Raw genomic sequence first — 26,101 nt, forward strand, 5'->3', positions numbered from 1 at the left:
AAGTGGCCACAAACTCATCTTCCTTTTTCTCTCAGCCTCCTGAATATGTACATATGTAACCCTAATAATTAATGTCTGGCTTTCTAACATCTTTACCCCCCCCAAAAAAATTATGCCTTTCTCATTACAAAGCAGAAAACTGTTGAGTTTTCAATTGTTAGGAATTTCTAGCTGTCAATCCTTCCTTTTTTAGTCACATTTTTTCCTATCACTATAATATAGTCATGACTACTTCCTGCGTATTCTCATGAATCCTTGGACCATATGGATGTGTTAATCTTACATATTCTCTAATTCATGATATATATTTTTTTCTGGAATAGGGATTGGACCTAGACCCTTGCACATGTTAGGCACGTGCTTTACCACTGTATGTTCCACACTCCACGCTCTTGAATAATAGAACTGTGTGTGTGTGTGCGTGCGTGCGTGCGTGCATGTGTGTGTGTGTGTGTTGGTCCTGGGCTTGACCTTAGGGATTGGGTCCTGTCCCTGAGCTTTTTTGCTCAAGTCTACTACACTACTACTTGAACCACACTCTACTTCCAGCTTTTTGATGGTTAGAGAAAAAAGCCTTATAAGACTTTCCTGGTTGTGCTAGCTTTGAACCATGATCCTCAGATTTTATCTTTTTGAGTGGCTAGGATTACAGGGGTGAACCACCAGCCCCCTTCCCACCCAGCATAGAACTCCATGATACTTTTTATTTCTTTGTTGCCAATTTCATGAGTTGTTTTTTTTCTCCACAAATATTTTATTTCCTCCTCCCTCAACACATGTTATTATGGTATTATAGCTTTCTTTGATGGTAAGTTAAGGTGTTGCTTTTATCTCTAGTGCTTAGAATTTATGGATACTGCCACACTCCCACTTTGGAGCACATTTAATTACTTCACTTTCACATAACCACCGCGGGTCCTATTGTCGAGTTTCCTAAAGATGCAGCTTTCATTATTGCATTCTTTGTTCAAAAATATAGTAGCTTAGTTTCAGTTAAGTCCAAATGCTTGCTTGTCTCTTAAAATGATCTGTAATCTTGTTTTTCTTTGGTTGTCCTCCTGTAATATGGTACTATCACTGAATCCCTACAAATGCTATGCTTTTAAACTGTTCTATTATTATTATTTTTCCTTTTGTGCCTGGGCTGGCTTGAACCTTGATCCTCAGATCTAGCCTCCTGAGTAGCTAGAATTACAGGCGTGAGCCACCGGGCTTGGCCATTTCTGGCTTTTTCTATGTATATGTGGTACTCTACGACTAGGCAAAACTCCTGGCACCTCTATAATTTTGTTTTTACACTCCTTCTTTTAAAATTTTGTTCATTCTTTAGATTATTTCAGTCTTCTAACTTTTAGGATAACCATTTACTTATTTTTGTTTTTACACCTGTGAATGCTATGTAGTTTTTTTGTTTTTTGAAGGTATTAAAAATGTGCAAACATGTTTTGTTTAAAATTATATTAGTAAGGGGTGGTGTAATGCTTTAAACCTATAATCCCAGATACTCAGGAGATGGAGACCAGAAATTTGAGGCCAGTCAATGCAAAAAGTAAACAAAACCCTATTTCACCACAAAAAGCTAGATTTGTTGGTGTATTTGCCCTCCAGCTATGCAGGAAACATTAAGTAGGAAGATTGTGGTCCATCCAAGCTGTCTTTGGCACAAACTCAAGACCCTATCTCAGAAATAACCAAAGCAAAAGGGTGGTAGGGCATGGCAAAGTAGTGCACCTTCCTAGCAAGTGTGAGACCATGAGTTCAATCCCCAGAAGACTGTATTATCAGAAGGGAATTCAGAAGGGTGATAAGGTTCAAAGGACATTGTATATAGACCCAAACACAACATAATGAAGTCCACCAAATACTGTCTGACAAAGGGATGAGGAGGGAATAGGAATACAGAAGAGGTAAATTAGTTCAAAGTGCAGTGTGTACGTGTGGAGAAATATCATAGTGAAATCCCCATAAAGGGGGGTGTCATGCCTATAATTCTAGCTACTCAGGAGGCTGAGTTTGGGGTTCAGAGCTGGTCTGGACAGAAATATCCTCCAGATGTTTTAGCTCCAACTAACCACCAAAAAGCTGAAACTAGAGACGACTCAAGCAGTAGTAATGAACCAAGAAAATTGAGTGAGAGGCTTAAGCTCTGAGTTTAAACCTCAGTATTGGCTTAAAAAAGACCCTCATAGTACAAATATCTACTAATTAAAAGGTAAAATAGTGAAAATTTTATACACAATAAGATAAAAATGATTATATGATATTAGAAGCTAGACACTGGTGGCTTACACCTGTAATCCTAACTGCTCAAGAGGCTGACATCTGAGAATTGTGGTTTGAAGTCAGCCCAGCAAGAAAATCCATGAGACTTGTATCTCAAATTAACTACCAGAAAACTGGAAGTGGCACTGTTGCTCGAAGTGGCAGAGCACTAGCATTGAGTAGAAAAACTCGGACAACATCCAGACCCTGAGTTCAAGTCCCACAATCAACCAATTAAAAAAAAATTTTTTTAGTCTTTTATTTTACATTTCTAGAAACAGGAGCCTAGAATAGGAATTAATGTTTTATTTGGAAAACACAATCCCAGAGCATCAGGATTAAGAGAAAAGGTAAATGAGGGAAAAAGATAGGAAACAATATAATTTGATACATAATCTCTTTGACCATTCCTTCACAAATTGCTGGGGAGAGATTATTTGATGATGTGCTTGCTTGGCTGTAAAGTTCCTTATATTAATAGTAATAGTTCCTTATATTAGTTGGTAGGATTCTGGAAATAGAGGGAATTTTTTAATTGTAATGTATAGAGGGGTTACAGTTATATTCTTCAGACAGTAGGTACATTACTTCTCACACATTGATACCCTTTCTCATGTTAAAAAGAGCAAATTTATCTGCCACTTTCTCCTGCCCATTCTTTCCAGAACTAACTCTTCTGTGATTGCATCATTTGGATCCTTTAGACAATACTCTGGATATCTCATTACTTTTTCATTGGCTTTTTTCTGAAGAGTTTTTTTCATTTGTGTAATTTAATATATTAGAGATGGGGATCCAGATAGATCTGTTAGCTTCATTTCTTGTGTAGATTCTGCATGAAATAAATCCACTGAGGGCGAGGAGTGTATCATAGTGGTAAAATGCTTGCCTTGCATGCACGAAGCCCTGGATTCTATTCCTCCCTACCACATACACTGAAAAAGGGCTGCTGTGGCTCAAGTGGCAGAGCACTAGCCTTGAGCAAAAAGTGTGTAAGGACAGTTCAAATCCCAGGACTGGCCAATTCAATGAGATTGACAGTCCCAGGCTAAAATCCTGCTAGAGTAGTTCTGTTAGAGACAATTTGGAAACTTAATTATTGGTTTGCTTCAGGTCACATGTACTTATTTGAACCAACCACTTTCTTTAGGGATGTGGAGGAGTCTGCCAATCCTGAGTCTCTTGCCTTTGTCTTTGATTTGAGAAGGGAATATGGTGTTAGCACCACCTGAATCTCAAGGAAGGAATTGCTAACTGAAAGTTTACTGCAAAGAAAGGGTTTCTAACATAAAGAAGGAAGATAAGAGTATTGGATTACTAGTCCCACCTAAACACCTGATATTCTTTTAAATTCAGAGCTAATGTTCATCACACCTGAAATTTAAATGGGAATGACGAAATCCAAAGGAAAGCAGTATAACTTGATGCTAGCTATCTGTAGATTCCCTTCCCCTTATTTATTTTAAAAATTAGCTTGAATTGGTAATACAGGAGGGCATTTCATTGTTACACTTTCACACATTTACAATGTATTCCAATTGATCTTACTCTTGCATTTTTCCTCCCCTTTTTACCCAAACTACTTTTGAGAGGATTCATTCTTTTATTTTCAGAGTTACAAAAAAATCTATTTCTACCATATTCCTCCTCATTTATACTTCTTCTTTCCCTGCCTCCTGCTTCAGAGCATCCCCCAACCAAGTCTATTACTTTTTTCTCAGGTTTTAATTTAAAAGTTGGCTTTAGATCTTAATGCCAATTTGTAGCCTGTCTACATGGTTTTTACTTTTGAAGTTCTCATGCTTTCTTCTCAGTCTGTACTCAATGGCATCAGAAAAACAGTTATTTCTATTATTGTTATTATTAATTTTTTTTTTACCAGTCCTGGTCTTGAGCTCAGGATCTGAGCACTGTCCTTGGACTTTCTCAAGGCTAGAGCTTACCACTTGAGCCTCAGCACCACTTCTGGCTTTTTTCTATGTATGTGATACTGAAGGATCGAACCCGGATCTTTGTGCATACTAAGCAAGCACTCTATTGCTAGGCCAAACTCCCAGCAGTGATTTCTATTTTTGTAAAGATTCAAGGTTTGTAGAATAGGGTATTAGGATACAGATCTTTTGTGACTGTACTTGAACCTTTCCTCTATCTCTTCCTCATAATTTTTTTTCTTTTTTGCCAGTCCTGGTCTTGAGCTCAGGGTCTGAGCGCTGTCCTTGGACTTTCTCAAGGCTAGAGCTTACCACTTGAGCCTCAGCACCACTTCAGGCTTTTTTCTATGTATGTGGTACCAAGGAATCAAACACTGGTCTTCGTGTATGCTAGGCAAGCATTTTATCACTAGGCCAAACTCCTGGCCCTCATAATTTTTTTTTCTAATATGGATTCTTTCTTACCTTTTTTTTTTTTTTTTGTCGGTATTGGGGCTTGAACTCTGGGCTTGGGCACTGACCCTGAGCTTTTCAGTTCAAGGCTAGTACTCTTACCATTTTGAGCCACAGTGCCACTTAGGCCACTGATGGTTTTCTGGTGGTTAATGAGAGATAAAAATCCAATGGACTTTCAGACTTTCATGCCAGGGCTTGCTTTGAACTATCATCCTTAGATCTCAGCTTCCTAAGTAGCTAAGGGTACAGGTATGAGCACCTGCCTAGACTTTCTTATCTTTATGGAATTGTTCCAACTGTACTCAGTCTCTTTGAAAAACAAAACAAAAACCTTGTTTGAAACCCTATTGAAGTATTTTACACACTATACAGTTATTCATTTACAGTCATGAAACTATCATGTGTAATACAAGTTTAGAGTGTTTCTATCACCCCGCCCCCCCCAAAAAAGAAAAGCATTTCATGCCAGTTTTCAGTCACTCTTGTTTTTACCCTGAACTCTAGACAACTGCTAATCGTACATTATCTCTAGACTTTCCCTTTCTGAACATTTCACATTAGGGCTATCTCTTAAGTGTTAAATATATTATGTAGAAAGACTATTTTGTTGTGTTCTTTTGCTTCCACATCAATTTTTATATATTTTAGTTTTTCTGAGCTTTTAGTAGTTATTCTGGTTCAGTCTTTGTTGTTGTTGGTCATGGGGTTTGAACTCTAGGCCTGGATGCTGACCCTGAGCTCTTCAGCTCAAGGCTACTGCCCAACCCCTGGAGCCATAGCGCTATTTCCAGTTTTCTCTAGTGATTAATCGGAGATAATAGTCTCACAGACTTTAGTGCCTAGGTTGGCTTGGAACTGCCATCCTCAGTTCTCAGCCTCCTGGATTACAGGTGTGAACCACCATGCCCGGCTTCTGGTTCAGTCTTCTGTGTTCCCAAACACTATAATCAGACTTAGAAGGAACATAAAGATAATGCCTTATTGTTTTACTTAACTGTCCATGAAATACAGGAAACAGATTCCTAAAGTGGTGATAACATCTTTTTAAAAATATTTTAAAATATTTTTAAAATTATTAATAATAATTATTATTTTTTCACCAGTCCTTTGCTTGAGCTCAGGGTCTGTCCTTGGACTTTTTCAAGGATAGAACCTCAGCACCACTTCTAGCTTTTTTCTCTGTGTATGTGGTACCAAGGAATTGAACCCCAACCTTTGTGAATGCTAGGCAAGCACTCTACCACTAGGCCAAACTCCCAGCCTGGTGATAACATCTTTATATTTAACATATTTTATTTAATATATAATATGCATATATTTAATATATGTAATATATTTTATTACTATAGTTAATTTAAGTTTCTCAGTTTAATATCTAAAGTAAGTCTAAGTCAATTACATGATGATTAATTGGCAAGGATTATCTTTCTTAGCTATTTATGGAGTAATGTGATATCTTAACAATTGAATCATTTGACTTTGTTTAAATAAACAGTAGTTTGCTATTCCAATGACTTGCAGTTTAGCTCCAGAAATACCGAGGCAGTGATAAAATTGTTAGGTAGAGTAGCAGTACTGAGGTAGAGAGCCATAGAACACTTATTTCCCCTCCCCACCTCTTTTGTCAGTCCTGGGCATGAACTCTGGGCTTGAGCACTGTCCTTGGGCTTCCCTCAAGGTTATTGCACTACCACTTGCGCCACAACACCACTTGCAGCTCTTTCTGTGTATGTGATACTGAGGAATCAAACCTGGGTCTTTGTGCATGCTAGGCAAGCATGCTACCACTAGTCTGAACTGCTGGCCCTCCATGTCTCTTTTTAAAGGCCTCTTCTGTTGCCTCAATTTTGACAAATAGGTCAGAAATGTAAGGACTTTAAACATGATAATGAATACTCACATTATATTGGCTTTATTGAAAAGGTCTAATGGAAGCCACAGCTGAAGTGAATGTTCTATCTTTTCATGCCAGTGCACTTTATAGAATGTGCCCTTTGTTCTCTATACAGTCTGTTCTCCTCAGAGATTTCATTCCCTCTCCAATTCCAACTCTAACCTCTTGATTGCTTATTGAAGCTCTTCTCTTCTTTCCATTCCTTCCTTTCCTCTGTTGAAAGATATCCTTTTTTTTTTTTTGGTCTGGGCTTGAGCTCAGGGCCTGAGCACTGTTCTTGAACTTTCTCAAGGCTAGCACTCTACCACTTGAGCCTCAGCATCACTTCTGGCTTTTTGCTATGTATGTGGGGTACCAAGAAATAGAACCCAGGTCTTCGTGCATGCTAGGCAAGCACTCTACCACTAGGCCAAACACCCGGCCCAGGTATCCTTTTTTTATTTGTTTTTAATACTTCTAAATTAATGGCCTTTTTGGCAGAGCTGACTTAGGCTTATTCAAATTAGTGGAGAGTATGGAATATATATATATATTATATATTAATCTCCTATGTGTCCCCTATTAACATTGCATTAATGTGGTAGAGAGAGAGCGAGAGAGAGAGAGAAAGAGAGAGAGAGAGAGATGTTGGACTGAGTTTCAAGCATGCTAGGCAGGTGCTCTAATTGCTTGAGCCACATTCAAACTGCTCTGATTCTTTTTTTTTTTTCCTTTGCTTTGCTAGTCATAGGGCTTGAACATTGGGCCTAGGCACCGTCAATAGTGTTATTATGAAGTAAAGATGTAGATACATTATAGTTTATATTTTGTGGTACATATTTTATAGATTTTGGTAAATATGTATTGATATGCATTCACCATTGTCAAACAATAATTTCACTGCTTTAGGCATCCTTGTATTTTACTTGTTCATCACCCCTTTCTCCTTTTTATCCCCTGAGAACCACTTACCTTCTCACTTTTTCTGTTGTTTTGCTTTTCCAGTGTGTCATGTAGTTGGAATCATAGAGTATATAGCCCATCCAGTCTAGTTTTTTTTCCACTTATCCTCTTCAGTAGCTTTTTTTTTTTAAGTTTATGAGTAATATTCCTTTGTACAGATGTACTGCAGTTCCTGTATTCATTCACTCATCAAAGGACAGCTTAGTTGCTTCTACATTTTGGCAACTGTGAATATTGATTTAACTTTTAAAACATAAATGAAAAGTACTTTAAGTCATTTGTAAAGAAATTGAGCTAGATAGGTGCCAGTAGCTCAATCCTAGCCTACTCAGCGGGCTGAGATCTGAGGATCAAAGTTCCAAGCTTGCCTAAGATGGAAAGACCATGAGACTTATCTCTAATTAGTTGCCAAAAGCCAGAAGCTCAAGTGGAAGAGCATTTGCCTTGAGCAAAAAAGCTCAGGGACAGTACCTAGACCCTGAGTTCAAGACCCAGGACTGGTACCAGGAAAAGAAAAAGAAGTTGAGCTAATTTGGTATCTGGAGTCTTAAAAAATAACATCATTAAATAAAAACTTTCCTTTTTTTTTTTTTTTTTTTTTTTTGCCGGTCCTGAGGCTTGAACTTAGAGCCTGTGCCCTGATCTTGATCCTCTTTGTGTTCAAGACTAGCATGCTACCACTTGAGCTTTCCTGAATAGTTTATTGGAGATAACAGTCTTATGGACTTTCCTTCCCAGGCTAGCTTTGAATCCTGATCCTCAGATCTCAACCTCTTGAGTAGCTAAGATTACAGGTATAAGCCACTGGTGCCTGGTATATCAAAACTTTTTAATTATATCTTGAGCTCATAAGAATGTGCACTAAGTGGGTGAAATGATTGCATGTAAAAGAGGGAAGAAGGTATTTTAGATTCCTGGGGAAAAGATTATATGTTAAATTTGGATAATATTTGGAAGTAAGATTTTTGTGAGACTAAGCTGGAAATTCTAACTAGGACCAAAATGTTCTGAATTCAACCATTGGTTTGAGAAAATTCTAAAAATTGTCTTCTAGCTGACCCAGAATCTGGGCCATCAGGTTTCTGTCATTTCATATGCATGGGATAAAAGGAAGAAAATAAGGTTCATTTTTAGAAGAGATTAAAGAACAAAAGGCAGGATTTAGAAAATACAGAAGTAACAGCTTAGTAGTCATTGGTATAGGTTAGATATTGGCTGTGGTTATGTATTTGTTACACAAAATTTATGCATAGTGGTTTGTTTTGTATATGTTACATTGTCTCCTTAATAAAATTATTTCTAACATAATGAGGAAAGTTACTTAGTTCATGATTTAGGATTCACTGAATGTTTTTATTTATAGTTTGTGGAATCTAAGAAATATAGAGACTAGTGACCTGTAGAGCTATTTTCATGTCTAAACTATTCTTGTTTTAGAAATGCCATTTACTTAAATAAATTTGAAATACTAAGCCAAGTATCAGTGGCTTTTGTCTATAATCATAGCTACTCAGGAGACTTATATCTGAGAATTGTGGTTCAGAGCCAGCCCAAGCAGATAAATTTGAGGCAAAAGCACTAGAAGTGAAGGTGTGATTACAGTGTTAGAACACTAGTGATGAGTGGAAAAAGTCAAGTGAGAGTGCAAGGCCTGGAGTTCAAACCTGGTATTGGCGTGCATGTGATCATATAGTGCAGCCACATTTGTGTGCCTCAAGAACCAATGAACACTTTGGAATCTTAGGGCTTTTAAACAATCCTGATTTTTCAAATAAAGACTTTTTATGTGTTGTTTTGGTAGTGCCTTTGTGGTTTACTCCATTTGTCTATAGGTTTGGCAGCACTGTTCAGTACATTTAAGCCTCAATCCTCAGCCTCCAGAGTAGCTAGGATTACAGGTATTAGACACCTGCATCTTGTTGTATGGTAAATATTGTAGAGAAAAAAGATGAATACAGCCATTCCCTCTGTTTTAGTAGAGTATGTGTGAAGTATGGAAAAAATAAGTAGGAAAGTAGAAAATAAGAGTTAGGGTTTGGTAAATGTTCCTTTTCTCTTTTCTTTTTAATCGGTGTGGGGCTTGGACTCTGGGCTTGGGTGCTGTCCCTGAGCTCTTCCGCTCAAGGCTAGCACTCTACCACTTGAGTTACAGTGCCACTTCCAGTTTTTTGGTGATTAATTGGAGAATCTTACAGACTTTTGTACCCAAGCTGGCTTTGAACCATGATCCTCAGATCTCAACCTTCTGAGTAACTAGATTACAGGTGTGAGCCACTGGCTCCAGCTGGTAAATGTTATAAGAATTTTAGAGATATGTGGTATTTTTAGGCAGTTTTGAGACAGTAAATTTACATGAAAATCTTGATATTTGAATTTTACTCTAAAAACCCAAGTAAATTGCTGGATTTTTGGTTACTCTTGCCTGAATTAATTTATTTAAGTCTGTCTGTCTGTCTTTCTTTCTTTCTTTCTTTCTTTCTTTCTTTCTTTCTTTCTTTTTTCCTTTTTTGTGGGTTATGAGGCTTGAACTCTGGGTCTGGGCACTGTCCCTGAGCTCTTCAGCTCAAAGCAACCATCCTATCCTTGAGCCAAGCCCCATTTCCCATTCTAGGGGTTAATTGGTGATAAAGAGTCTCAGGTCCTTTTGTGTGCGGGCTGGCTTTGAACCTTGATCCTCAGATCTCATCCTCCTGAGTAGCTAGGATTACAGGCATGAGCCTTTAGAGGTGGAGATCATGAGGATTCTAGTTTAAGGCTGCCCTAGACAAAAAGTTTCACAGATGCCATCTCTACCAATAATGGCATGATTGAGTATACTCGTTATCCTAGTTGTCATCAGGACGATTTGGATTTGAAGCCAGCTTGGGCAAAAAACTATGAGATCTCATATCAACAGTGTCATGCACCTCCAATCCCACTTACAATAGGTGTGGTAAGATTATTATCCAGGCTGGTTTAGGGGAAAAATTCGACACTACTTCAAAAAAAAAAAAACAACTGGAACAAGCTTAGTGCTAGTGTCTCATACCTATAATATTAGCTACTCCAGAAGCAGAAATTGGGAGTATTGTGATTTGAGGCTGCTTTGGGCATACACATAAGACCTTTTTTCAACCAATAATAAGTGCTATAGTGTAAACCTTTCCTTTTAGCTACATGGGAGTCTGTGATTAGGAGTATTTCAGTTCCTGGCTAGCCTGGGCAGAAAAATCTACAAGATCATTTAAATAGAAGCTGGATGTGGTGGCATATTTATGTTATCTTTGCTGTGGTAGGAAGCAAAACAGAATCTTAGTCCAAGTCTGCTCCTGGGTACAGAAAGCAAGACTGTATATAAAAAAATAACCAGGGCTTGTCTCAGGTGGTAGAGAGTCAGCCTAGTAGATGTGAAGTCCTAATTTCAAACCCAGTATCACATTCTCCTCTCAAAAACCCCAGAAAATGATTGATTAATATAGAAGGGAAAACCTTTTATGTTTGATGGGAATGTGGGAGGGATATGAAAGGTTGGGTAAGTTAGGGAAATCATTATTACAGTAATATTAGTATATTGTTGGTGTGGTGGAAAGACATTGTTTAGTAGGTAAAAAATAAGGAGTAGTTTTCAGAGTCATAAATGAGAAGCAGTGGTATTAAAGAGAAAAGAAGATTTGTTTTTCTTGTTACTGTATGTTCATTTGTTAGAAATTATTTTAGAATTGATACATTTTTAAAATATACACGAGTGGTTCAAACACCAGCTAAGCCAGTTGGCAAGCTGAACAAGTGCATGAGGCTGAGTTCAAGTCCAATACTGGCAACCGCCCCTCAAACCCTTATATCTATATTTATAGAAAAATATATGTATACATGCAGTGTTAAATGTACACATCTGCATGTATTATTATTACTATTTTTTTTTGCCAGTTCTGGGCTTCAGCTCCGGGCCTGAGCTCTGTCCTTAGATTTTTTCTCAAGGATAGAGCTCTACCACTAGAGCTACAGCACCACTTCTGGCTTTTTTATGTTTGTGGTACTGAGGAATGGAACCCAGGTATTTGTTCATGCTAGACAAGCACTATACCACTAGGCCAAACTCCCACATCTGCATGTATTATTAAGAAACCAAAATCTCTATATCTATATTTGTATAAATATGTTTATATATTTAGATATAAATATTTTTACAACTATATATTTATTAAAATGTACACACATATATGTAAGAAAACCCTAAACCCCTATATATTTATTTATACATATGTATTTATCAAAACTATGTATATATTAAAAGACAAACACACATGTTTTAACATGAATATGTTAAAATGTACAGTATTTCTTTTCTTTGTTTCTTTTTTTCTTTGCTAGTCCTGGGGTTTGAACTCAGGGGCTGGGCACTGTCCTTGAGCTTTCTCAAGAATAGCCCTCTACCATTTGAGCCACAGCACCACTCCTGGCTTTTTTCTGTGTATGTGATATTGAGGAATCCAACCTAGGGCTTCATGCAAACTAGGCAAGCACTGTATCACTAGGCCACATTCTCGGCCCAAGCACCTTTTAACCTATACATTTTTTAATAGCTTCCAGCTGTATAGATAATAATTATGGTTCTTAAAATGCCATATTTTAGTAGGGTGCCAATGGCTCATGCCTGTAATCCAAGCTACTCAGGAAGCTAAGATACGAGGATCGTGGTTCAACTGGAGACTCTTACCTCCAGTTAATGACCAAAAAGCTGGAAGTGTAACTGGCTCAAGTGGTAAAATGCTAGCTTTGAACAACAAAAGCTTAAATGGCTAGGCCCCGAGTTCAAGCCTCAGGACAGGCCAAAAAAATGTATATTTTATTTACTTGTTTTTTTGTTGGTTATAGGGCTTGAACTCAGGGCCTGGGTACTGTCCCTTAGCTTTTTCACTCAAGGATAGTGCTCTGCCACTGTAAGCCACAGCTGCATTTCTGGTTTCCTGAGCCTCACAGATTTTCCTGCCTGGACTGGCTTTGAACTGTAATCCTGAGATCTCAATCTCCTGAGTAGCTAGGATTACAGGTGTGAGCCATCAGCACCTAGCAAAGGCATAATTTTTAAATGCCTCATATACATTGATGGTAATCCTTGTACTCTACATCAGCATTCTTAACATGTTTTCATATATAAGCTAGAAAACGATTTCCTGAAATTCTTTTATAAGTTTATAGTCTTACTAATATGACTTCATTGTTCTTTAAATGAATCTTTAATTTACTTCTATCTATTGTACATGAGCTTTTAAAATAATGTATAATTAATTACACTGATTGCTTTTTGTTGTTGTTGCTTTCTTAGAACGGTGGCAGCTGAAGTTAGAAAGCAGATTTCTGGACAGTATAGTGGTTCTCCCCAGTTGCTCAAAAACCTCAACATAGTCAGCAGTCTGTCTCACCACACCACAGTAAGTAACATCTTTGGCATGCTACAGATGTATTCCTGAGCAGGTCTTACAAAAGTAATGGCGGGCCGGGAGTTTGGCCTAGTGGTAGAGTGCTTGCTTAGCATGCACAAAGACCCGGGTTCAATTCCTTGGTACCACATACTTAGAAAAAGCCAGAAGTGGTGCTGAGGCTCAGGTGGTAGAGTTCTAGCCTTGAGAAAAATCCAAGGACAATCCTGAGGACAAAAAAAAAAAAAAAAAGTAATGGCAAGACATGAGCCAATAAGTTGGATTCCATCATTAGTCTTATAAACTTATTTGTTTCCACTTGTGGAAGTCTGATTGGGAAAAGGGTTTAGGGAGTGTTATAGAAGTGTTGGTTTACTAGTCAACTCTGAAACTTTAGTCAGGATTTAATTTAACTAGAATTTCATATTTAGAACTTTATATTAGTGTTATATGAAATATAGGAATCTTTTGTACCTGAGCATAGGGGTACATTACTATAATCCCAGCATAGGAAACAGTAAGACTATTTCTAAAATAAACTGGTATGGTGATTCATAGCTATAATCTTAGCTTCTCAGGAGACAGTGGAGGGACTGCAATCTAACATGGTTCAGGCAAAAGTAGGAAAGCCTGTCTGAAAAATTAAAAGCAAGAGGATGGGCTATGACTTTAGTGATAGAATGTCCACCTGTCAAGCATAAATTTTTGAGTTTAATCACCAGTATAACCCCCATCCCTCAAATAAAAAAGGGGTCTTGAAATATTACCTGTAATCCTCATGTCTCTGCTTTTCTGAGTATGCACCGCCATACCTTACTTTTAATTCAGTTTCTTAACAGTATCTTAGATATATTTATCAATTTGTATTTTTATGATTATGATAATTATACATTTATTTATTATTATTATTTTTTATTTTTTTGCCAGTCCTGGGCTTGAGCTCAGGGCCTGAGTACTGTCCTTGGACTTTCTCAAAGCTAGAGTTCTACCACTCGAGCCTCAGCACCACTTCTGGCTTTTTTCTATGTATGTAGTACCAAGGAATTGAACCCGGGTCTTTGTGCATGCTAAGCAAGCACTCTACCACTAGGCCAAACTCCCGGCCCCATAATTATACATTTTTGATAATGATAATAATAGTTACTGTCTTTTCAGTATTTACAATGGACTAGTCATTAATTTTTTTTTTTTTTTGCCAGTCCTGGGGCTTGAAGTCAGGGCCTGAATACTGTCCTTGGGCTTTCTCAAGGCTAGTGCTCTACCACTAGAGCCACAGCATCACTACCAGCTTTTTTCTATGTATTTGGTACCGAGGAATCAAACCCGGGTCTTGGTGCATGCTAGCTAGGCAAGCACTCTACCCCTAGGCAAAACTCCTGGTCCTACTCATTAAATTAAAAAAATTTTTTTTTGGTTGTTGGTCCTGGGACTTGAACTCAGAGGATGGGCCCTCTCTCCGAATCTTTTTAAGCTCAAGGCTAGCATACTGCCATTTGAGCCACAATTTCAATTCTGGTGTTTTAGGTAGCTTATTAGAGATAACTGCCTCACAGACTTTCTTGTCCAAGCTGGCTTTGACCCGTTATCCTTAGACTTCAGCCTCTTGAGTAGCTAGGATTATAGACATGAGCCACTGGCACCTGACTAGTCAGTTATTTTACTTAATATCTTTAAAATGTTATCCCACCTGTTATATATAGACCAATGCATTATTTATTATGTGCTATTTTTATTATTAAGGTACTTACAATTTTAATTTACTTTTTGCTTTGGTGGTACCAAGAAATTGAACCCAGGGCCTAATGCATGCTAGGCAAGCACTCTACCACTAGGCCACATTCCCAGCCCAAGGCACCTTCTTAATAACATGCAGGCAGATTTTTGTGTTTCTATTTCATTTGAACATCTTGAGAAGAAACTTGTATTTATTTATTATCTGTAACTATACATCTATTACACATATTTCATAGTTTGCCTAAATGATTTTTTATTGAATTAATAAGAAGCAGGATATCTTATTAAAAAGTTATTTTCAGCTTGATGCTGGAGGCTTAGGAGGTAAAGATCCTCATGTTTCAAAGCCAGCCCAGGTAGGAAAGTCTGTGAGACTCTTCAGTAAACTACTTAGAAAAAGCTAGAAGTGGCACTGTGGCTCAAGTGGTAGAATACTAGCCTTGAGCACAAAGAGGCTCAGGGACAGTGTCCAAGCCCAAGTTTCAGATCTAAGACTGGCAAAAAAGTTACTCTCAGCCTGGCTAAAAGTACAGTGAATTTTTTTCTTATTGCAAATACTTTATTAGGGTTTTTCTGTGGCTTAAAATTCTATAGAAATTTATTCTTTTTTACTTGCAGAGGCTGGAATTTTGAAGTTGGTATCACTGGACTGAAATCAGGTTTTTGGCAGAGCTATAATCCTTTCAGAAGTTGTAGAGGCTAATCAGTTCTTTGCTTCCTCTACATTCTGGTTGCTTCTGGCATTTCACCTGTGACAGAATCAAATACCATTAAGGCTAAAATGCTCTAATTTCTCTCTACTCCATCTTTTTTTTTTTTGACTCTATGTGCTCAAATCTCCCTATTTTCATATAAGAATATAAATGACAATATGGGTGGACATTTAGGGCCCATCTGTGTAATCCAGGATAATGTTCTTATTCTAATGTGTAGGGTTCATGGATTTGGATGTGGGAAATTATTTGGAGCACCGTTGTTTGCCTACCAGTTTGGTTGTACTTAAATAATCAACAATATAACAAATCAAGTAAAAGCATTATTTAGAAACTTAACATTGAAAATTCCAAAATTAGGAAAAGAATCATTTCAATAAGACCTCAGGAATTCAGAACAGTTAGGTTTTGTAGTGTCTTTGTGAATGTTATAGGATAAGTATGAAGCAATAGAAGGACAACATGTGCTATTAAAAAGTGCATTTGGTTATCTGTTGAAATTTTTGTTTTAAAGTTTGAAGATTCTTCCATTCCCCACTCCCTTTCTGCCTACTTTCACTCCTACTTCTGTTTATAAAGGTGCCCCTTTCTGAAGCAGTAGAGCCCGTGGATTTGGAAGATTACCTCATCACTCACCCTTTAGCTGTGGATTCTGGGCCACTAAGAGATTTGATTGAATTTCCTCCTGATGATATTGAAGTTGTTTATAGTCCTAGGGACTGCAGAACCCTTGTTTCAGCTGTACCTGAAGAAAGGTAAGAAAGATTTGCTTTTTGTTGTTTGTATTTATTCTTATGAAGACTTAACATATTTTTTTAATTTAGATGTTACCTATTTTTGTTTTCTGTTGTAAGAACAAAAATGATTGAAGCCAAGCTCATAACAATCATTGCTTTCTTCTCTGCATTATAAATATATTTTCTGTGAGATGGTGCTGTGTCTCAAGGGGTAGGGTGGTGGCCTTGAGCTGAAGAACTCAAGGACAACGCCCGGCCCCAGAGTTCAAGTCCCATCACCAACAAAAAAAAACCCAAAAAGTATCCTAAAAATATTTTCTTTCTTAAAACAGTGAAATGGATCCACATGTTAGAGATTGTATAAGAAGTTATACAGAAGATTGGGCAATTGTGATCAGAAAGTAAGTTTGATATTTATTTTCACACGTAAAAATACTGAGAATTTCTAAATGGATTAGATAAATTGAGATAAAATATATTGAGATAAATGGATTAGATAAAATGAGACTTAAGTTCATTTATGCAAGATTGTCAGAGAAGCACAAATAGAACCTTGTATAGATACTTTTTGTGTATAAAGATATTTCCTTTTGGGGGTTTTATTACTCTGCTTATTTTTCTTAAAATACAAGATTTGTGAGAAATATATATATATATATATTTTTTTTTTTTTTTGCCAGTCGTAGGCTTGCCAGTCGTTGTCCTTGGACTTTCTCAAGGTTAGAACTCAACCACTTGAGACTTAGCACCATTTCTGGCTTTTTTCTATGTATGTGGTACTGAGGAATCAAACCCGGGTCTTCGTGCATGCTAGGCAAGCACTCTACCAATAGGCCAAACTCCCAGCCCCGAGAATTATATTTTTATATTAATATAAATGAGTATTATAAATGATTTTTGAAGTCTCATCGTTTTTGGAAATCATGGGGTCAATACTGGTGAATAATTTCTTTTTCTCATTTTTGCTATTTGTGGGACTGGGAGTTTGGCCTCGTGGTAGAGTGCTTGCCTGGCTTTTGGCTAATTAGATATATGAGTCTTGAGAATTTTTCTTTCTAAGCTGGCTTTGAACAGAAACATTCAGATTTCAGCCTTCTGAATAGCTAAGATTATAGGTATAGCTAAGATTGGCTCTTGTTTTGAACAGAAAAATTTTTTAGATATCAGATTTTCTATATTTATTAAAAACTCACAAATTTATTCAACATGTTTTCTTTCATGCAGTGGTCTAATATGCACTGGAGGTCACACAAGCTTAGGTATTAGAATAGTAAAGGACATATGAGAAATTTAATATATAAAGAAAAATCTAGCAGCTGTTGACTGCATATTTGACCATAAAATTTAAATATTTTGGACTTTTAAAGACACACAAAAAAACACCTGAGTGGGTCTGTATAAGTTACATTAACGATTCCATGAATGTTCAACAGGCCTAAAAATTAGCATAGCGAAGAATTTTTTTTAAACCTTGTAACACTTTAATACTTTCTCAGGTTGCTAGTGCCAGGTGTCTTCACAGTATTTGTGCTATAATTATTCTATTTGGCAACTGTCTGAATATCATGTTTTCTTGTTGCCTTGTGTACACAACATCTTTTTACATACTAGCACAGTGAGCCATAAGCCCTGTAAATCTGTCAGAACATCTACTGGAAAAGAAAAGGAACAGGAAAAGAAAAGGAATAATTTTGGCTGATTACTCAAAATGTGTTGAACAAGACAATTTTAAATGTTTGGTTTATCCCACACAAGACTGCTAGAATAAATCTTTACTTTGTTGAGAAATAATGTGGAGAACAATTGGCTTATTACATGATGATGCTGCAAAAAAGAAAAATCTCCAAAGGGGGTGTTTATTTTCTTATTTTATTTTGAATAGGTATCATAAACTGGGAACAGGATTTAATCCCAATACATTGGATAAACAGAAAGAAAGGCAAAAGGGTTTGCCCAAACAAGTCTTTGAATCTGATGAAGCTCCAGATGGCAACAGCTATCAGGATGATCAAGTAATACTTTTATTCTTCAATGAATATAAGAATGTATTTAAAAATAGTGTGTTCATAATCTAATGTTTTATATAACAGGATGATCTTAAAAGACGTTCAATGTCAATAGATGATACTCCAAGAGGTAGCTGGGCCTGTAGTATCTTTGACTTGAAGAATTCACTTCCCGATGCTTTGCTTCCTAATTTACTCGATCGGACTCCAAATGAAGAAATAGACCGTCAGAATGATGAGCAAAGGAAATCAAATCGCCACAAGGAGCTTTTTGCTTTGCACCCATCACCAGATGAGGTACTGATTTGGCATATAAAAATAAGTGATTGTTAAGATATATCTTTTAGGAGTATGATTTATATATATTTCAGTAATTTCAGGAACAGTTTTACTGAAACTTACACATTTGTACTTTTATAAATGAAATGCAGTTTTTATTCTAGAACATGTAACTTCTGTGAATTAAGCACACACGACCAGAAGTCATTAAACTTCTTCTTTTTTTTTTTTTTTTGCCAGTCCTGGGCTTGAGCTCAGGGCCTGAACACTGTCCTTGGACTTTCTCAAGGCTAGAGCTCTACCACTTGAGCCTCAGCACCACTTCTGGCTTTTTTCTATGTATGTGGTACTGAGGAATCGAACCCGGTCTTCATGCATGCTAGGCAAGCACTTTAACCACTAGGCCAAACTCCCGGCCCCCAGAAGTCATTAAACTTCTGTGTTTTACAGTTAGGTCATTTTTTCCCGTTTGTGAACACAGAAGTAAAGAAATTTCTTTTCTTTTTTTGTGGGTCATGGGGCTTGAACTCTGCCTGGGCACTGTCCCTGAGCTCTTCAGCTCAAAGCTACCACCTTACCCCTGGGCCTGGGCTGGGCACTGTCCCTGAGCTCTTACTGCCCTACCCTAGAGCCAAACCCCACTTCCCATTTTCTAGAGGTTAATTGGAGATAAGAATCTCAGGTCCTCTTGTGCCTGGGCTGGCTTTGAACCTTGAGCCTCAGATCTCAGCCTCCTGAGTACCGAGGATTATAGGCGTGAGCCACTGTGCCTGGCAGAAGTAAAGAAATTTCTTTAAAAGATAAATTATAAAAAGCTAAAATAGGGCCAGGAGTTTGGCCTACTGGTAGAGTGCTTGCCCAGCATGCACGAAGACCCGGGTTTGATTCTTCGGTACCACATACATAGCAAAAAAGCTGCAAGTGGTGCTGAGACTCAAGTGGTAGAGATCTAGCCTCGAGAAGGTCCAAGGACAGTGCTCAGGCCCTGAGCTCAAGCCCAGGACTGGCAAAAAAAAAAAAAAATTAAAATAGGGGCTGGTAGTGTAGCTTAGTAGTAGAGTGCTTGCCTACCATGCACGAAGCCCTGTGTTTTTGATTCCTCAGTACCATATCCTCAGAAAAAGCCAGATGGTGCTGTGGCTCAAGTGGCAGAGCACTAGCCTTGACCAAAAGTGTCCAAGGACAGTGCTCAGGCCCTGAGTTCAGGCCCCAGGACTGGCACAAACACCCAAAAATTTAAAATATGATTAGCAAAGTCATTTTGATGTTGCTTGTCAATTACAGGAAGAACCAATAGAACGGCTTAGTATTCCTGATGTGCCCAAAGAACATTTTGGTCAAAGACTTCTCGTAAAATGTCTGTCACTCAAGTGAGTATTTCTTCAATTGTTATAACCTTTACTTTCTGGAGCAATATTTTGATTATTATCATAACAAAATATCAATAGATTTTATACTTATGTGTATAATTATGTGCTTATATGTATACTTATATGCTTATATGTACATATATATACTTATTGAGAAGTAATTTTTATACTTCAGTTTATGTATTATCCATATTCAACATAATGTATAAATATGTATGAAGCTAAGCTTTAGAGCATGTTTGGTCCACAAGTAAAGATAATTCTTTGTTGAAGCTATATAATTAGTCTTAAAATTGAGCAAAACATTCACTGAAATCTCTAGTAACTATTCTCTACTGAGATATATCTTTGAAGAACTGGTTTTATATTTTTTCACATGAAAGCTTTGTTTTTGGTGATTTTGAAGTGTATTATGGTTTCTTCTTTAAAAATGTTAAATGAAGCTTGGTGTGGCAGCATATCTCTGTAATCCTGCTAATAGGGATACAGAGGGAGGATTGCAATTTGAGACCAGCAAAGTTAGCACCAGAATCTGTCTGAAAAATACACTAAACACAAAAGGCCTGGGGACATGCCTTTAAAAGTTAAGTTACTTCTAACATCATTGATGTGATTTATCTTAATTTATATTCTGCTTTACAAATTGTTTTATGTTTTATTTCATGCTGTCTTTAGAGTAATTCTATAAGATAGATACTATTTCTTCATTTTACATATTAGGAAAGTTAAATTCAAAAGGATTAGTAGAAATTAAGTGGTATCCTCAGTATTAAGCAGTCAACAACAGAAAAATCAACTCTGTTCTTTTTGTTATGATTTGTTAATATTACACATTATTAACTCTGACATAAGAAAAATATTTCAATTAATATTGTTTCTAAAAGAAAAAACTCATAGAGACAGACCATTTTTCTGTGTGATTATGGTCAACACTATATACTTGGCTACATTTATCCAAAAAACTTTTAGGTAGATTTAAGTGAAAGATACTCAGATCTTTTTGTATATCTCTCAGAAATACTTCAGATAGTTTTGAATGTCTCGTCACCAAACATCATACGGTGGGTTTCTTCTTTTTTTTTTTTTTTTTTGGAGGGGGGTGTTTCTCTAGTCCTGGGGCTTAAACTTGTCCTGAGTGCTGTCCCTGAACTTTTTTGCTTAAGTGCTTTTCTACCACTTGAGCCACAGCTCTACAGCTGGCTGATTAATTTGAGATCAAAGTCTTACAGACTTTCCTGTCCAGCTGGCTTGGAGCCTTGATCCTCAGATCTAAGCCTTCTGAGTAGCAAGGATCACAGTCATGAGCCCTGGGTGCATGCTATTGTATTTACAATTTTAAAACATCTTTATTCTAATTTAGTTTATACATTACAACCTTCATCTTCTGAAAATGAATAAAGTAAGAGTATATATTCATAGTGTTATGCAGTAATCACTATTGTCTAGTTTTAGGTCACATTTATCTCCCTAGAAAGCAATAGGATTTAGCTGCCATATCAGAATACAGTAGATTGGGAAATTTACATGGCAAAAATTTAGGGTACTTCTTAAAACAATGACAGCTTTATTAAGATATCATTTACAGGTTATTTATTTTTCTTGGATTATACCCAGTTTATTTAAAGTTCACCAGTCGATTCACGTAGTATACAATTTAGTGGTTTTTGTTATATTCTGTCTACTTTTCATAATACTACATTTTAGAGCACTTTCATCACTATCATTTTCTGTCAGTTTGCTTTTGTCTGCTTACCTGTCTCTGTATGTATGTATATTTGTCTATGACAAAAGAAATCTTTACTACCTTTTACCATATGCAAAAAGTTAGTTACAAATTAATAGTAGACACATATCTGAAAGACAGATGATAAAGTTTTTAAGAGCTACTTTAGGAATATTTTTATGACTTTATGGGAAAATAATTTTAATGTCTTACAAAAAGTACTATCTCTACATACCTTTTCTTTCTTTTGGCCTTTTCTTCCTTGTGGAAATGGGATTGCGTGTTAGGTGAGTAGTCTTCCACTGACACCTATGGGTCTATCCATATACATTTTGTTTCATTAAAATTGATAATTTTTGTTCATTAGTAGACATAAGAGAATGAAGACAAGCCATAGAATGGGAGGTAATCCCAGTGTATACATTTGACAATGTGGGGATATCCAGAATAAAAAAAAAATAGGCCAAAAGGGGAATCAGTAACTACATGAAAACAAATCTACTGAAATAATACTCATTGTAAGACCATCAAGGATTGTAGAATAGATTATAAAGAAGCTGACAAGTAGTGACAGTCACTAAGATGCCTTTTCTTTTGGCTTCTGTCTGGGTTTTGGTAAGAAAAACCACATCAAGAAGCTAGACAAAAGAGAATGAGATGAAGTGATTATTCATTTTCCCTACTTAGTCATTTTTTTCTCTCCATGGCTATGGTTTCTATCGAGAAACCTCTATTCTGTCTTCTCTGGGTTTTTCATTGCATATTCTCAGTCAGTCAGTTTGGTGATGACTGTATTGTTGCTAGCTCTGGCTAACAGCACCTTATATTGTTGCCCTCACTACTGTGTAAATTATTATAAATGGTCTTTTATTCAAATTTCAGCCCACTAGAAATATGGTCTCTTGAACATACCCTGTTAACTCTTATGATTAAAAAACTAGTGCTAGGGAGTTGGGAGGGGGGATAAAAAAAAACCCCAAACTAGTGCTATAACTGTAACTCCTCTATATATTACCCCGACAATTAAAAAAAAAAAGAACTGCTTTTCAATGGTGTTATTATAATTCTAACAGTGTTGATATTTTTGTCCCTATAACTCGTTGTATAGCATAATATAAAATGTACATTCTAATCTTGTACTTGTGAAATGCTAGCAACATTCCTGCTGTTGTGGTAACTACAAAGATCATTTCTCTAGCTATTATTTCCTGATGGTCCTTCGGGTGCAGAATCATTCTTTGTTGATAATCACTTCTCTAGAGTTTTAGCTAACTTTGCATACAGTATTTCAATCAGTAAATATTTTCTGTTTATTCTACATAAGCTATTGTTTCTATGAGTAAAAGAAACACCTCAACTTAAGCATAGTGTTGCAAATTTTGACATTTCAGAAAATGGAAATTACTATGCCAACATTAAAAATAGTGAAATTTCCCGGGTGCTGGTGACTACCATTACCTATAGTCCTATCTACTCAGGAGACTGAGATCTGAGGATCATGGTGCAAAGCTAGCCTGGGCAGGCAAGTACATGAGACTCTTATCTCCAGTTAACCACCAGAAAACCAGAAGTAGAGCTCAAAGTAGTAGAGTACTAGCCTTAAGCAAAAAGAGCTCAGGAACAGTGCCCAGGCCCCAAGTTCAAGCCCTAGAACTGACTCCCCCCTCAAAAAAAAAAAAGTTGAAAGAGTTGACATTGGTCATGATGCATTGTATTTATAGACTGCTTTTTGGGGCTGGGAATGTGGATTGGTGGGAGAGTGCTTGCCTATCATGCATGAAACTCTGTGTTGTATTCCTCACCACCACATAAACAAAAAGCCAGAAATGGCACTGTGGCTTGTTGTACCCAAATTCCTAGAACCCCGAAAAGACCACCAAAGGCCACAGTCAAAGCTAAAAAGCAAGGGTTGTTTATTACGAGTCTAGGCTCGGACCTCTGCGTACCCGTAGCAGGCAACACTAAGAGGCCCTGAACAAGGATTTTACACAGCTTTTATAGGGGAATGCCATAGTTAGAATCACCTGATTGGCTGTTTGGTAACTCAAACCACTGGTCGCTTTAAGATTAATCAGAGCTCACGTGTCTAACCACTGAGCATCAAGCTGTTGCCACTTGGGGTTCAAGTACATGGGCCCTGAGCAAGGGGAGGAGGGGGTCATTCCCAAAACATGGGACAATCTTGGCACAACAGGCCAAGTGGAAGAGTACTAGCCTTGAACAAAAGAGCGCCATGACTGACCAAAAAAAAAAAAAAAAAAAGTCTGAAATTGCTTTGTTAAATGGCAACTTATTTGTGTAACTACTTAAAGATAATAATACAGCAGATGAACAAATATTGTGTCTATTGTAAGATAGAAAACTCATTTTTTAGAAGTTTAGATAGATTAGTCACGAAGTCATTAATAATGGTTATTTCCATAAGTTGATATGGTGGAATTTTGAAGGCTCTTGTCTGAATATTTTAAATGCATATTAAAGCTTTCTACATTGACTTATAGTATAAAAAAGTACTTTATTTTTAAAAACTTTACTGAAAAATGAACATGTAAACACATTTATGTACATAAAAGCCCAATTACTAGAGAGAAACTAATAAATACTGCCAATTACACATAAAATACTATGATATGAAAGGTAACTAGAGAAATGAAGGAAGGTTGCATCTCTGTATTTGACTGTGATGGAAAAATCTGTATGGACAAGTATATTTTAGAAAAAGGTGTAATACAGACAGGTACAGATGTAGAAAGTGCATTGTATTGAGAATGTTTTAGTGTCTAATCAGAATTTCTCTGTAGCTATATTTTTTTTGGGGGGGGCAGTCCTGGGCTTGAGCTCAGGGCCTGAGCACTGTCCTTGGACTTTCTCAAGGCTAGAGCTCTACCACTTGAGCCTCAGTACCACTTCCAGCTTTTTTCTGTGTATGTGGTACCGAAGAATTAAACCCGGGTCTTCGTACGTGCTAGGCAAGCACTCTACCACTAGGCCAAACTCCTGACCCCAGTAGCTATATTTTTAAATGAATTTTAAAATTAGTTTATTCTTTGTCCTCATAAAGGTTTGAGATTGAAATTGAACCCATTTTTGCAAGTCTGGCTTTATATGATGTCAAAGAAAAGAAAAAGGTAAGGTTATTTAGTTTGACTATAATAATTTGTCATAATCAGTGGTTTCAAAGCCCTATTTTTGAGTTGTTGTTTAAGATAAATAATGATGTTTTAAAACGGCATTTGAAATGTAATTTATCAAAAATTACTAAATTTTTTTTCTTTTGCTATAAAATATTGTAATTGAGAATTGATTTTGACTTAATTGAAAAAGTTCCAAAGTTGGGTGCTGGTAGCTCATACCTATAATCTTAGCTGTGTAGAAGGCTAAGATCTGAGGAACACGGTACAAAGCAAGCCACATCAGAAAAGTCCATGAGACTTTTTTTGCTTTTTGTTTGATTGGTTGTGGGACTTAAAATCTGGGCCTGGGCTCTGTCTCTAGCTCAAGGCTAGCCCTCTACCATTTTGAACCACAGCATCATTTCTGTTTTTCTTGTGGTTAATTGGGGAAAAGAGTCTCATGGACTTTTGTGCCTGGGCTGGCTTTGAATCATGATCCTCAGATCTCAGCCTCTTGAGTAACTAGGATCACAGGCATGACCAGTTAGATATGTTTTTGTGTTTGTATGTACCTGTCCTGAGACTTGAACTTAGGATCTGGGTGCTGTCCCTTAGCTTTTCTGCTCAAGACTAGTGTTCTACCACTGAGCCACAGCTCCATTTCCAACTTTTTGGTAATTAGTGATAAGGATTTCATACTTCCTTGTCTGGGCTAGCTTCAAACCATGATTCTCAGATCTCAATCTGAGTAGCTACGATTACAGCTGTGAGCCTTTGCCGCCCGGCTCATGAGACTTTTATTTCCATCCAACCAGCAAAAACACAAGAACTTAGAGTCATATCTTAAGTGGTAGAGCACCAACCTTGAGCAAAAGAGCCAATGAGAGAATAAGCCCTGAGTTCAAGCTCCAGTACCAGTACAACAAAAACAAAGGTAGCAAAAATAACTTTCTCTTAATTTAAGGAGTAGACAAAAAAATTGCATAGCAAACCTTTATATAAAAGGTATAGGTAGTGATGACTGAATTTTGTTAACCTCACTTTCTCAAAAGGTGGAAGACAGTCTCTCCCCTTCCCCCGCCCTCTCTGTACACATATATTTAATATCTTAAGTAATATTTATTTTAAATATCTTAAGTAATCTTAGTTTTACTGTGATATCATATATTTATTTTTCAGAGGGTATCTTTACATTTCTTAAGTTGTTTTTCTAAACCTAGTTTGTAATAGAATCTTGAAGTGCCTTCATTGACTTATTCTGTCAACATACAACACATTGTGGATTTCTTTAGTACAGTTTTGCTCCATCAGCTTGCATTACCTAGGTGAAATGAAATTATATAATTTTCCAAATTATTCTAGACTTTTGTTTCAATGATTATTTGTGTACTTCATTAGAAGTTAAATTTTAATTGAAATTTTGGATATGACTCTTGAGAAGTTTATTAAAGTCTAGATAGCTTATATATTTCTTTTGCTTTGATTTAGACATAAAAAAGATTATTTCTAGTACAATGTAAAATGACTAAGAGTATAATGTCT

The 26,101-nt window shown here is 36.8% G+C and overlaps 1 protein-coding gene across 13 annotated transcripts in view; it reads left to right on the forward strand.

Moving 5' to 3' along the window:
* Dock7 (dedicator of cytokinesis 7) overlaps positions 1 to 26,101 on the forward strand; it is a 156,493-nt gene that overhangs the window by 6,044 nt on the left and 124,348 nt on the right. For all 13 annotated transcript variants that reach the window (XM_090334719.1, XM_090334707.1, XM_090334709.1 and 10 more), the window contains exons 2-8: positions 12,791 to 12,896; positions 15,911 to 16,086; positions 16,401 to 16,469; positions 17,951 to 18,080; positions 18,159 to 18,371; positions 19,638 to 19,723; positions 24,508 to 24,574. In XM_090334719.1, the coding sequence (XP_090190845.1) occupies positions 12,791 to 12,896; positions 15,911 to 16,086; positions 16,401 to 16,469; positions 17,951 to 18,080; positions 18,159 to 18,371; positions 19,638 to 19,723; positions 24,508 to 24,574 (847 nt within the window). The remainder of the gene's footprint in view (positions 1 to 12,790; positions 12,897 to 15,910; positions 16,087 to 16,400; positions 16,470 to 17,950; positions 18,081 to 18,158; positions 18,372 to 19,637; positions 19,724 to 24,507; positions 24,575 to 26,101) is intronic.

The sequence above is a fragment of the Megascapheus bottae genome, chromosome 6, assembly GCF_031878675.1.
Source record: "Megascapheus bottae isolate mThoBot1 chromosome 6, mThoBot2.hap1, whole genome shotgun sequence".
In the NCBI taxonomy this organism is placed as follows: Eukaryota; Metazoa; Chordata; class Mammalia; order Rodentia; family Geomyidae; genus Megascapheus; species Megascapheus bottae.